At 42.3% G+C, this 14848-nt stretch overlaps 1 protein-coding gene across 2 annotated transcripts in view; it reads right to left on the bottom strand.

Annotated features, from left to right (window-relative positions):
- The window catches only part of TMEM117 (transmembrane protein 117), a 304918-nt gene that overhangs the window by 28671 nt on the left and 261399 nt on the right, over positions 1-14848 (bottom strand). For both annotated transcript variants that reach the window (XM_068170301.1, XM_068170303.1), the window contains exon 7: positions 2710-2839. In XM_068170301.1, the coding sequence (XP_068026402.1) occupies positions 2710-2839 (130 nt within the window). The remainder of the gene's footprint in view (positions 1-2709; positions 2840-14848) is intronic.

Raw genomic sequence — 14848 nt, 5'->3', positions numbered from 1 at the left:
AGATTTCTGACCCTGTTCTGGATTTTAATCTGATTGCTCAGATTTCTGCCCCTTTTCTGGATTTTAATCCGATTGCTCAGATTTCTGCCGCTTTTCTGGATTTTAATCTGATCACTCAGATTTCTGCCCCTGTTCTGGATTGTAATGTGATCACTCAGATTTCTGCCCCTGTTCTGGATTTTAATCTGATCACTCAGATTTCTGCCTTTTTTTCTGGATTTTAATCTGATCACTCAGATTTCTGCCCCTGTTCTGGATTTTAATCTGATCACTCAGATTTCTGCCCCTGTTCTGGATTGTAATCTGATCACTCAGATTTCTGACCCTGTTCTGGATTTTAATCCGATTGCTCAGATTTCTGCCCCTTTTCTGGATTTTAATCCGATTGCTCAGATTTCTGACCCTTTTCTGGATTTTAATCCGATTGCTCAGATTTCTGACCCTTTTCTGGATTTTAATCTCATCACTCAGATTTCTGACCCTGTTCTGGATTTTAATCTGATCACTCAGATTTCTGCCTTTTATTCTGGATTTTAATCCGATCACTCAGATTTCTGCCCCTTTTCTGGATTTTAATCTGATCACCCAGATTTCTGCCCCTGTTCTGGATTTTAATCTGATCACTCAGATTTCTGCCCCTGTTCTGGATTGTAATCTGATCACTCAGATTTCTGACCCTGTTCTGGATTTTAATCCGATTGCTCAGATTTCTGCCCCGTTCTGGATTTTAATCTGATCACTCAGATTTCTGCCTTTTTTTCTGGATTTTAATCCGATCACTCAGATTTGTCCCTTTTCTGGATTTTAATCTGATCACCCAGATTTCTGCCCCTTTTCTGGATTGTAATCTGATCACTCAGATTTCTGCCCCTGTCCTGGATTGTAATCTGATCACTCAGATTTCGGCCCCTTTTCTGGATTTTAATCTGAGAACCCAGATTTCTGCCCCTGTTCTGGATTTTAATCTGACCACTCAGATTTCTGCCCCATTCCGGATTTTAATCTGATCACTCAGATTTCTGCCCCTGTTCTGGATTTTAATCTGATCACTCAGATTTCTGCCCCTGTTCTGGATTTTAATCTGCTCACTCAGATTTCTGCCCCTGTTCTGGATTTTAATCGGATTGCTCAGATTTCTGCCCCTGTTCTGGATTTTAATCTGCTCACTCAGATTTCTGCCCCTTTCCTGGATTTTAATCTGATCACCCAGATTTCTGCCCCTTTCCTGGATTTTAATCTGATCACTCAGATTTCTGCCCCTGTTCTGGATTTTAATCTGATCGCTCAGATTTCTGCCCCTTTCCTGGATTTTAATCTGATCACTCAGATTTCTGCCCCTTTTCTGGATTTTAATCTAATCGCTCAGATTTCTGCCCCTTTTCTGGATTTTAATCTGATCGCTCAGATTTCTGCCCCTGTTCTGGATTTTAATCTGATCACTCAGATTCCTGCCCCTTTTCTGGATTTTAATCTGAGCGCTCAGATTTCTGCCCCTGTTCTGGATTTTAATCTGATCACTCAGATTTCTGCCCCTGTTCTGGATTTTAATCTGATCACTCAGATTTCTGCCCCTTTTCTGGATTTTAATCTGATCACTCAGATTTCTGCCCCTTTCCTGGATTTTAATCTGATCACTCAGATTTCTGCCCCTATTCTGGATTGCAATCCGATTGCTCAGATTTCTGCCCCTTTTCTGGATTGTAATCTGATCACTCAGATTTCTGACCCTTTTCTGGATTTTAATCTGATTGCTCAGATTTCTGACCCTTTTGCTGAAAATGCCTTTTCTGAGGCCTCCTTCAGCCCATCTTGATTGACTCCTGGGTTCATTGTTCTTACCCTTGGCTTTTGCTGCCTGCTGAGCTTTCGACTCACCTGCTAGCTCCTGGGCTTATCTCTGTATCAGCTCCAAATGCTCCTTTTGTCACTGTTCTGCAGGAGTTTCACATTGGCTGCTCTCATCTCTTACTCCTGTTATTGTATCATGTGTTGTGACTGTTTATATTAGCAGATAAAGACCTGGGTTCACTGACACCTGCACTCTTTTGCTATGTACTATCCAATACTTCCCACTGTAGAGAGAGGAGCTATGCTACTTCTGCATAGCTTGAAGGTAAAAGCAAAATACTTATCCTATTTAACCTCCTTCTCTTTTTCATTTTGTACTGTTATTACAATACTATCTCACAGTGTGCCAGGATCAGGTACTTTTTATCTGCATACATCATCCATTTAAATAACTGCAATTCTGTTTCATTTAAGGTTATTTAACTGTCTGCTTCTGGTGAGATGATTGATGGAAGTGTGGTTATGAGTGGCTTTTGCCAGATGAGAATGACCAAAGTTATGAAAAGGTATTAGCATAAATCACAGCAAAGGCATCTGAAGGCATAAGAGATCTGAAAATGAAATAAGCCACTAATTCCCCTGGAGAATAATTCTAGATAAAAGATCTCTGAAGCTACATTAGGTATTACTTAGTGTCATAAGACATTGCTGGAATCCATGAAAAACAGCAGGTCTCTCTGATTCATAAGATGCATGTTCCTTATTTTCCTGAGATGTTTATATACAGATGCTAGTATGTAAAAATTGTAGTCTAGGGCACACACAGACACAGAGCATGTGGTTAGAGAACACGTTAGCATACATTTATCACACAGAAGCGGCTCAGTTTGTGACTCTGTCACAATCTGTAGGATTACATACCTGTTATATGTATGTGATATTCCTCTTTGAAGATCTTCTGGAAATAAGGTACTTTGAACTGCATGTGTGCAGATGGCAAGCCTGGAAGATTCACCTCAACATCACCCATAAAATGTGGAAACTCCCAGTCCTGTTATAAAAATAAAAGTAAGAGCCCCTAAATATAAGCTCTCACTGTATATCTCTGCCCTTTAAGTGGCTTAAATTAATAAAAGGCAAAGGCTCTATTTTTAAGCCTCCCATTATTGGATTTTCTTACTTTAAGTTTGAATCACTTGAAATAGAATACCATTTTTCAGACTGGATAATACAGCATGGGTTTTACTTTAGCTCCATGTAATTATGTGTTTAATAAGTTCACTTCAGAATGACAATATTGAGCCCACTCCAATAGCTGATAGCACAAAATAGTCAGAGCATCTCAAGCACATGAAGCACATAGAGAAATCCTGAAATACTAGTTGGAATTTCTGTTACTAATTTGGCAAACAGTTTACAGGTAAGAAATGGGCAAAGAAGGCCTGACCCTTTCAAATGTTTCATATATTTGCATTCTACTTGTTATTGGTATTTGGCCTTAATACATCTAAATAAACACTCCCTGTGAGGGCACACCCTTCAGCATAATCTGCCTGAATCAGTTTTCTCCACTGCTGTATCTAATGTGACAAGGTAAAGCCGGACACATGGAAGCTCTTACCTATCATTATGCACATTTTGGTAGCATGTGGTAACCCAGCTGAGAAGGAGCTATATTTAAAGTCATTTTTTGCTTGGTTATCTGCATCAACCATCAGTTGCCTGAAAATGGATATAATAGCATGGCTCATTAGAGCCCAAACTGAAAGCCTAGCAACAGTGCCAGAATCAGTACAATTCTGTGTGCTGCAGACTGTTGGTGATCTGCTGCTAGAAAGCTACCGGCTCTGTTCCCAGAGACATCCCTGGATATGCATCCCACAAGTTAGTGGCAACAAGCACCTTAATTACTAAAAGTAAGAGAAAGTAAACAGAAATGTGAGGAGCTTTGTAAGTGACTTGTGCTTCCTTTACATGAAAACCATTCCAGTACAGCCATCTCCCCAGGAGAACTCAGTCAGTTTTGTATTTCAGTTTCTATAAGGCTGGAAAGTTTCCTACTGTGGTAGTGAATAGAATGTATTCCAAACTAAGAAAAATCTCTGAAAGATGAATCACTATATATAATTTAACTTCCAAAAATTGTTAATTGCTCCAATGTTTTCTACAGTGGAAGGGAAATGGAAGGGCTTTACCAGCAGGGAATAGCCTGGCCCTAACACTAACTAACAAGAGCAGCTGATTTGAGCTAACTGTGATACTGAGCTAAATGTGTTGACAAGAGTACAAGTGAGGAGAGAAATCTGACCCTCTGTACCTGATTCTCAGTGTTCACAGCGATACAGAAAGTGCCAATTTACAGATGTAGAAGATAAGAGAAATAAGGATGCTCTCCTTTTACCTTATCACTAATGCAACACTTGCAGTCCTGGTCACAAAGCATGGTAATAACTGTCCAGCTGCACAACCCCACTGCATCTGCCACCATTTCCATGCAGGCAGTAGGCATTTGAAAAATGCCTAAAAATAAAAATTTTATGGGTGTTATGGTCTCAGCTCACACTATCTAATACACATCTCTGGACTGGTGTCTCATGTTCAGTTGTACAGGCTCTCACCCAGGAATAAACAGAAAGAAATACATCACATATTCCTGAAGATAAACAAATGGAAATTTCTGTATCAGAAAGAAGTAAACATGGGACTATAAACCCAGCCTTGCCCCAGTGCTCCTCCTGTGTCTTTTCCTGATTTACAGATAAAATTCCATGGTACAGAATTTTATATTAGTCTGTGTCTCTGCATCTGAGGTTTATAAAAGAGGATTTTTTTCTGTTCTGTATGAATATTACCTCATAATGAGTAACTAGCATGCCATCTCTGTCAGATACCTAATTTAATGTATTATTTGTCTCAGGAAACAGCTACCAAGACTGGGAAATGTTTCATAAAACAAAAGCAAAACAGAGACATCCAACTCCAACAGCATGCTGTTGTCCACTTTATAACAGTCAGGTGAGTGGAGACCCCACTAGAAAAATATGCATTTAACACTCTAAACTATGCCTACCTTTCATGTGTACATTATTGCACATTTTCTACATGTATACCCTATACTTTATGAAGCATGCCTGAAATTACCTCTGTTAACCGGAAGCCCTGCAATATGGTGTTGGCATTGCTAGAGAGATGGGTAGAGGATGGTACTGGAGACCTCACACCTATAAACAACTCATCAACACTCAGCTAAAGAAATACAGATCTGGGGTTGGACAAAACTGCTTTAAGGGGTAACATGGAGAGCAAAGAAGTATCTAACATATATGAGAGTTCTGTGTCCAGCTCTGGAGCCACTACTACAGGAAGGATCTGGACATGCTGGAGCATGTCCAGAGAAGGGCCACAAGGATGATCAGAGGGCTGGAGCACCTCTGCTATGAGGACAGGCTGAGACAGTTGGGGCTGTTCAGTCTGGAGAAGAGAAGGCTCTGAGGAGACCTTATTGTGGCCTTCCAGTATCTGAAGGGGGCCTACAAGCAAGCTGGTGAGGGAGTATTTAGGGTGCCAGGTAATGACAGAACTAGGGGGAATGGAACAGAAATAGAAATGTGTATATTCAGATTGGATGTTAGGAAGAAATTCTTCAGCATGAGGGTGGAGAAACACTGGAGCAGGTTGCCCAGGGAGGTGGTGGAAGCCTCATCCCTGGAGGTTTTTCAGGCCAGGCTGGATGTGGCTCTGAGTAACCTGATCTAGTGTGAGGTGTCCCTGCCCATGGCAGGGGGGTTGGAACTACATAATCCCTGAGGCCCCTTCCAACCCTAACAGTTCTATGATTCTATGAGAGGCACTGTGTAAAGTAAACCTGGCTGTATCATGGAGCTTCAGATTAGCAGAAACAGCAAGGTCTAAAAGTGTGTCAGCAAACACAAAAACATTCCCCAGTTGATCCTAGCATGAGGAAAAAGAAGCTGTCACAATAAACATCATAACCCTCCTCTTACAGGACCCCAAATGCTAGTGGCATGCTATTATGTCCCTGCCAACCTCCACCAGACCAAAACTGACCATTTCAGGGCCTGTAGGATCAGAGGAAGGGTGGACAAAACATCAGGAAAAGCAGTAGAATCGATGAAGCTTGACATTGTTGTTATTGACACCATTTTGTCTGCACAGAAGTATCCTTTCCTTAACCCATAATGATACTTGTATCACACTGCTAAAATTTAAATGATACTAATACATTCTTGGATTTATCTACAAAGTGCCTTCCCTTCCCCCATAAGCAATGTTTCAAATGTAACACCTTTATCAGTGTGATTACAAAATCTGTTATTTAAGAAAAATCCCGCTGGAAGCACAGAAATGAAATAAAACAACAACAAAATAAAACAAGCCACAATGAAATGCATTTCAAAGCAATGTTAAAAACCAAAACAACAAACCAAAGAGCTAAAATAATGAGTTAAAGCCTGCTGACTTCCACAAAAGCCACTACACCAACAGTACTGAGGAAAATAATGCTCCTGAACATGAGCCAGCAGTGTGCCCAAGTGGCCAAGAAGGCCAATGGCATCCTGGCATTCACCAAGAATAGTGTGGCCAGCAGGAGCAGGGAGGTCAGTGTGCCCCTGTACTATGCACTGGTTAGGCTACGCCTTGAGTACTGTGTCCAGTTCTGGGCCCCTCAGTTTAAGAAGGACATTGAGACACTTGAACGGTCCAGAGAAGGGCAACAAGGCTGGGGAGAGGCCTTGAGCACAAGCCCTATGAGGAGAGGCTGAGGGAGCTGGGATTGTTTAGCCTGGAGAAGAGGAGGCTCAGGGGAGACCTTATTGCTCTCTACAACTACCTGAAGGGAGGTTGTGCCCAGGAGGGGGTTGGTCTCTTCTCCCAGGCAACCAGCACCAGAACAAGAGGACACAGTCTCAAGCTGCACCAGGGGAAGTTTAGGCTTGAGGTGAGGAGAAAGTTCTTCACAGAGAGAGTTGTTAGCCATTGGAATGGGCTGCCTGGGGAGTTGGTGGAGTCACCATCCCTGCAGGTGTTCAAGAGGGGATTGGACGTGGCACTTGGTGCCACGGTTTAGTCATGAGGTCTGTGGTGACAGGTTGTACTTGATGATCTTTGAGGTCTCTTCCAACCTTGGTGATTCCGTGATTCAATTTAGGTGACTGAATAGCTTTTGGAGCTTCATTTGGGCCACGGCTTTGTTAAGTGTGAACATTTACTGTCCATGTAGTGACATTACCACCTGTGGCACACAGCTGCAGTATTAATATTGTGCAAGAGAAGAGTGGATGATTATTAACTTTTGGGGCTAATGGCAATATCAGGTTGTCAGACTCAAAGTCAGCAATGTGACCATTTTGCTGTCTAGATCCTAAGTGTTGTCCAAAAATCTTTTGATTCTGTTAGAATTATTTTCCTTACTGACATGTAAAAGACAACCTACTTTCAGCAATATCCATAATTAATAACCATAATTAATTAGTTCATGGAGAGAGTCATTCGTCATTGGAATGGGCTGCCCAGGGAGGTGGTGGAGTCACCATCCCTGGAGGTGGTGGAGTCACCATCCCTGGAGGTGTTCAAGAGGGGATTGGACATGGCACTTGGTGCCATGGTCTAGTCATGAGGTTTGTGGTGACAGGTTGGACTCAATGATCTTTGAGGTCTCTTCCAACCTTGGTGATACTGTGATAAACCCATTTTTCCAAGAAACTCGAGGTGCCTAGCAGGAATAATCTACCTCATTTGTGTATGCGTACACTAACAACACAAATGTACACACCCATAAACCCAGTCACCTCCCTCTCTGAATACAGCTCAGGTCTGCATCATGCTTTCATATGTGGCATTTTCTCTCCATGGTTTCTGACATCAGCCTGTGCTCACCTCTAGGACATGAGTGACATACGCTGTAATTTCTCAGCTCATAATTACATAAAGTTCACTTGATTGGCTCTAGTCCTTACTGCTGAGGTACCTGTGCTCTGCCATATCTGGGTTCTCATTAGGATCTGGGCATGAAACACCATATTTAGAATGCATCTCTACTTGCAGAGTTTGAAAAATAAAGCCATGCAACCGTACTGTTATCTCATATTTTTATCTCTCCTACTGCATGAAGAGATTGTTTCTTTTTTAAATCCATCAACGTCAAATTTCTCATACTCATCTACTTCAGTGGTTTCCAACCTAGGGGGTCTGCAGCATACTGTATATATTTTATGAAGAAGAAATAAACCCAGAACCAGCAGGCTTAAATCAGCTGCACAGAGGTCTCTAACCTTACTGGCAAGTTTTGTGGGATGTGCTAATCACATGAGGTTATTGCCTCATTTCACAGCAGTCATGAGGAAAGGGCAGTTAGAGGATGAATTTAAGATCACTGAAGGGTTCATCCTAGTGTGGCAAAGAGAGAACCCCTGATTTCCATCAGCTATCTCATTAAACACAGACAAAACTGGGTACCGCAAAAGAAGAGATCATGGTTATTTTGGTTTTCTTCCTGGGTTTAAGACCCTGTGGTGGAGCTGGTAGCACTGATTTGGTATCTCTTTAAGTAAAGATATTTTCAGCAATGGTAACTGAAAATCAAAGCCACACTGCTATGATCTGGCCCTTTTCTGTCATCACCTAAGGAAAGAGAAGGTCTTAGCTGGGGAAGCCTTGTCTAGACCCCAGCCTCCTGGCTGTCTGCTGGTGAGGCAGCCCAGAACACAGTGACAACATCTAGTGCCTTGGCTGGCTGCAGGATTGGTCCTTGCTGCTTGGTGTTTTTTTACTGCAGGCTTTGGGCCGTGCCTCCCAATCCCAGAGGACCAAGGGCATTTGGGTTCAGCAAGGATCATATGCAGACTGGGAGGACAAAGCTAGCCCTCAGCAGACTGCGTCCCACATTTCATGCACGAGGCCCCATTTCCCTCAGCCACCAGCCCCCTTCCACCCAGGGAAAATTGCCATGGACAGGGTGGGACTGGGATTAAAAACCAGTAATGATTAATGGTAAACAAACATGCCATACTATCACCTCTCCTGTCTAAATGTAGCTCATAGGGTGTTTGGTACACAGTAAACATGAAACAGCACTAAAACCAATACAAACAAGTTTCAAACACAATCACGAAAGAGGGCAAACACACACTCAGTATTTCTGCTTTAAGTAGTGATGACATATGTTATATTTAATGCTAGGAGCACATTCATACTTTAAACTCCATGGAATAGTAAATAAACAAAAACAGAGGAAAGGAGCTGAGAAAATGCACATATCAATATGCATGTGTGCTTGTTCCAGAAACTGCCTATAGCAATTTTTATTTAATTCATTAAATTCCTTTTAACTTGTGTGGTAGAAGATGGTATGTTTTCAGGCATCTCTCAGATAGCTGTGTTTCAACTCTCAGAACATGGCAGATAGGCAGACAGCAACAGGAAATTTATTAAGAAGCAACAGCTATATATTTTTGCAAGTGTTTGAAGTAAGGAATGAACAGTTGGAATTCAAAGACAAAGGCCTGACTCATTGGACTTCATTGTAAGTGCTGCAACTTGCAGCGATGGCTGCAGATGTGAGCTGCTAAAGTACGAGCATAGTTTAAATATTTCATTCAAGGGAAGTCGGCAGCCATGATTAGGACTGACTTTCATGCCCGCAAGATCAAATCTCCTGCTCAGTTTCTGGCCTTCTGTTCTTTGCCAATACCTTATTTAAATAGGAAGAAAGTCTGATAGACGCTGCAGCTTTTAGCATCCACGCTTAACGTTACCATCTGTATGCGTCTGTGGTTCCAGTGGGGCGATGTAGCTCCCACAGTCAAAGATGACACATTATTCTTCAAAAGACCTCCTGCTTCATGTTGATACTATCTGTGCTAATCTATTCACAGTTTTCGAGTCCAAAAGGTTTTATTTGATCTGCTCATCTGTTTTGGCGTCACCTGCTTGTTACTGGCAATAACAATCACAAAACCCCATCAGGCTCTGTGCGCAAAGTCCCTAATTGCAGGCGCAGCTACATCTTTTATCTCCAGGACTTGGTTTAAAAAATTCAAAAATACAGAAAATCCACCATAACAGTAGAGCAACTGATTCAGCTGAGCCCCAAGCTGCTGAAATAGAGGACGAAGACAACTACCAGGATCAGACACAGGTTTAGAAGGGCCATCCCTGCACTATACAGAAATGTATGGCATGGACATACCCATGATCATGCTGTTCTCTGTCATCTTTGTGCTCTTCTCCTCCTCCTTAGTCTTTCCCTAGCTTCTTCAAGTCCCTAGCCTTTCTCTAGCACCACCACTCCAAGTTTTGGACTTTTTATCCCTTATTTGAGAAAATGATAGCTCCCTCCTTGTGAGTTAAAGCTGCAATGAACTCTTTTTATGTGTGTGCTTGGCCTTGAATGAGCCCTTCTATTAAAAAATCATTACAGAATCCTCTAGTCTATTATCCATTTCTGTTTATTTAAAGGCAACAATTCTCAGGTCACTCAGGTACCTAACAAACCCTGGGTCTCTGTACTTTGAATTTACATTACTGCATTTTGAGCCTAGACAAAGCTGTATCTGCATGTCCTCAGAACAGTGATTCCTGTTACTGAAACACCCAACTTGGTATTCAGCTTTTCCAAGAAAGCACTTGAGAATCTAAAACTTTCAGACAACCTAAAATAAATGCCTGCATTTCACTGAAAGATCTGTATCAATGCCTACAGTCCCTGGCAGCTGCCTGATTTCTCATAGATTTCCCTGTCTCTTGCCTATGACTGCAGCTTGGGCATCATCACAGAATGTTAGGGGTTGGAAGGGACCTCCAAAGATCACCTAGTCCAACCCCCCTGCCAGGGCAGGATCGCCTAGAGCAGGTCACACAGGAACATATCCAGGCAGGTATTGAATGTGTCCAGAGAAGGAGACTCCACAACCTCTCTGAGTAAAGAAACTTTGAGAAAAATAAGAAAAGCAGTAGTCTCCCTGTGCAAGTACAGGGCTACTAGTTTTGTTATTTTCAGTAATACTAAGAGACAATATAAAACTAACTTGGATTAGTCTCCTGTATCTTCCACCCAGTCTCCAGCATTATATTAGTCATGCACTGCAGTTCAGTGACACAGAATATCCTATTATTAGAGAGTGTTTGTCACTTAATAGTTGCAGAAATTATTTACTTAGGCTCCCCCCTTTCCATCTTTCCCCCACCCCCCCAAATCCATTCATTTTCTTATCCCTTGGGGAAACGCCGCCAGCACTCTCTGTTATGTAACGCGTACATAAATTACACGCCTTAAAGAATGAACAAAATCATAAACCCAAAAGTATAGCCTCCAATGTGAATAAAAATTAGGGAAAATAATTCTTCTCCACAGCTTCCTCTCTGACCCCAATGCAAAGCTCACTTCTTCAGTGTGAGAGAGGAAAAACACAATTTCAGCTTTTTTATACAAGAGCAATATATCTGCCTTTGCCAGGCGCATGCAGAAAACATGAACTTCATCCTAAAAGGTTTTCAGTGTTTAGAAATCTCCTGGGAGAGCTTGTCAAAAACACAGTGAAGCAAGTTCTAATTGCACAAACTCACCCTGGTCTTGACAAACACAACAGCCGAGTTTGAATTTCAAAACTGTTCCCATCAAACTCCTTGGGAGCAGAGAGAAGGTTGTTAGGGTGGTTTTTTGTACCTCAAAGACAAAATCAGAGGCTGGTGGTGGGCAATGAATTAAAGTGTTCTCCTAGGGAGATCCGAATCTAAATATAGCAATTATGCTGATCACAAGGAAAGGCCAAATTATAATTTTATTTATCGTTTTTTAAAGACAGATAAGCCAGGTGGGCAACTTCAAAAGGTCTGGAAATTCAGGGTAGATGAGAAACCATATACACAGGACTTGGCAGAAGTTTATCCAAACAAACAGACTCTCTGCCCTCCCACAATCACTTTTGATCTGCAAGAAGTCCCTTTCCCCCTCACTGCCAATGCTACTTTTGGAAGGCAACTAGCTACCTCACACCTGAGTGTGAGAGATGAGCTCACTGCTAAATTTTAAATACAAGCAGTTTATCATAAAATAAAGGCAAAACAGCGCTGGGCGCATAGCAGGTTGGCTAGAGGCGCACCATAACAACACGAGTTGAACTTATATAGATGTCAAACATACATATTCATACCTTTCCCCAGTACTTCCCACCTTTCTCCATCAAGGCTGGGACAAAACTTGCCCTTTTGACCTGGCCAGACTTCAGACATGTCGGTGCCTCCCTTTTCTCTCCCAATACACAAGGATTGAACGCCACACAACACAGACTACTACCAATCAGCCCAAAGATTGAACCTCACAGTCCCCAGCAATTCCCCTTGCGAAAGCCAAATATTGAAAACAATTTCTCACACTGAGAGACTTCTATTTGGGTCCCTTGTAAAAGACCCATGGGTCTGCTTTTTGGAAGGTGACGTGGTTTAAGCTCTTCCCAGAGCCCAAAAGCCCAACAGAACAGATTTAGGTTGCCTCCCTTCTCCCCAGTAGGGAAAGGAAATTAGGCAGGAGGAGAAGAGAGAGGTAAAACAATGAAAGAGGTAAAACAACAATCTTGCACCAATTTGGAAGTAAAGTAAGTTTAAGAAAACAAAAAGATATTTAAGTAAAATAGATGTTACAGAAGTATAAAGAAAAGGGATGAATAAAAACACAAAAAAAAAAAAACACACAAAAATACACAAAAAAAAAAAATACACAAAACCAGATGCAGCTGGCATAGGATCCAGATTCTCTGGATGGAAGATGGATTCTGTTTGGATGCAGTCCCCTTAGGTGTCTAGGACCACGTGGAACAGGCACAGCCATGTGGATAGCAGCTCACAGCAGCAGGGTGTCAGAGAGCCAAGGGCAGGAGCAAGAGGGAGACAGGAGGCTGAGACTGTCCCTGTCCCACTCCACCCCCAAACAGGGTTGTGGACCGAAGTGGATGCGGAATAAACTTTGACCTGGGGGTCCCTCCCCTAGGAGGGAGCTAGGTGTCTGCCCACCTGGGGTCAGGTTTCTTTCAGCCCACCCCTCCTGGACTGGGCTTAGCCCAGCACAGAAGATGGTTTCTTCTGTTACCTGTTGTTTCAGAAATTGGTCTCTCATCTACCCTTACATCTCTGGAATCTTTACCACTAACAATAGTACTTAAGTGCTTTCCCCCTTACTGTATTTTCTTCCTTAGCATCTACATGTGGTAGTTTGTGTCTTTCATTTAGAAACTTTCCTGACAAAAGTCTTAGAAAATGACATGCTGCCTGCTCTCAGAGATGCTACGAGTGCAGTAAGCAGATGCAGTGTACAGCCTGTAGACAAATGTGTGGCTTCCAAACTTCCAAAACTTTTAATTACTGGAATCAATGAATCAAGAGGGCTACGTTACAGCAGCCGAGTGATTACTCTCTCAGCATGATTAATTGACCAGGTGGGGTTTTAAAGTGAGGATATACACGTTGAGGAGAGGTAAGTGTGCGTGGTTTGGGGGGGGTGTGTGTTCCAGATTATTTTAGGAAGGACGTTGACTTGCTGGAACGAGTCCAGAGAAGGGCAACGAAGTTGGTGAGGGGCTTGGAACACAAGCCCTATGAGGAGAGGCTAAGGGAGCTGGGGCTGCTTAGCCTGGAGAGGAGGAGACTCAGGGGTGACCTTATTGCTCTCTACAACTACCTGAAGCGGGGTTGTAAACAGGCAGAGGTTGTTCTCTTCTCCCAGGCAGCCAGTACCAGAACAAGAGGACACAGTCTCAGGCTGCGCCAGGGGAGGTTCAGGCTGGAGGTCAGGAGGAAGTTGTACACAGAGAGAGTGATTGCCCATTGGAATGGGCTGCCCGGGGAGGTGGTGGAATCGCCATCACTGGAGGTGTTCAGGAGGAGACTTGACAGGGTGCTTGGTTACATGGGTTAGTTGATTAGGTGGTGTTGGATGATAGGTTGGACGCGATGATCTTGAAGGTCTCTTCCAACCTGGTCTGGTCTATTCTATTCTATTCTATTCTATTCTATTCTATTCTATCCTGTCAAAACTGTGCAATGCAGACACCTAGCGAAGCCTTCTGGACAGGAGAATATAGAATTCAAGCCATATTTTCGATTGTTTAAAAAAAAACAACACAAAAGCTAAATCAATTTTCTCATCAGAGGAGCTGTTTTAGAGCAATTCACCAAGTCAAGATAATGAATGAGCTGCTCTTCCTCAGCATTCCTCAAGGAGGAATTATCCCAAATGATATGGTTACTTAATACGAACATTTATAAAGGGACAGTCATTATGCGAATTATGTATTTTACATAATTTATTTCAACTTCCAGTTTATAGCAGCACTTTTATCTTCTTCTTTTTTTTTTTTTTTTTCATTCAGTGATAAAAAAAGGCATAAATTATAATTCTCCTAGCATGTCTACAGAACAAATGTCTGCCAGTGAAGTTGCCGTGCTCATTCAAACATATAATTATACGTCGGAGGGTTCTGGGCAATCTACATTTACCAAAATAATGAATAGATAAAACCCACACACTGAAATGCAGGAGCTTGGGTGTATGAGAAATGCACTGTAAAATATATTTAGAGATGTGCTGGTCTGCAGCAGTGCTACCTTACCTGTGCTGGGTTGAGGCTCAAACTGCAACACTACCACACGATGACTGTTGGCTGGGAACTTCTGTTGTGAAATATGGAAATCCACTTAGAGCCCAGAGGGCAGTATGCTTGCTGCCAGGTTTTCAAAAGACAAGAAAGGCTGCTGCTCTCATGTTTCTTCAGACTCAGTAATTTTTTCTTTTACCCTGAGGTTCATCCAGTTTGCATGCACAAACTATGGCTGCAAAGCATGCAAGTATGAAATAAATATGAGCAAGCCAAATTGTAACAAGTATTACCAGCGTTTCTGGGAATCTATCATGAGAGGTGAAAAGGTATCATTCAGGAAAGCAATTCAGAATCTTACTACAGGTTCTTATTACAGCAAGGTACTATTTAGGAATTAAGGACTACTGGGCTATTGGTCTGCATCAGCGTGCCTGGTCTGGCCTAAAGAC

Source organism: Melanerpes formicivorus, unplaced genomic scaffold (genome assembly GCF_026170545.1).
Source record: "Melanerpes formicivorus ecotype bairdi unplaced genomic scaffold, bMelFor1.0.p_v2 SCAF_3, whole genome shotgun sequence".
Classification (NCBI taxonomy): domain Eukaryota; kingdom Metazoa; phylum Chordata; class Aves; order Piciformes; family Picidae; genus Melanerpes; species Melanerpes formicivorus.
The sequence above is the reverse complement of the archived record's forward strand: the minus strand, read 5'-3'. Positions and strand labels throughout refer to the sequence as shown.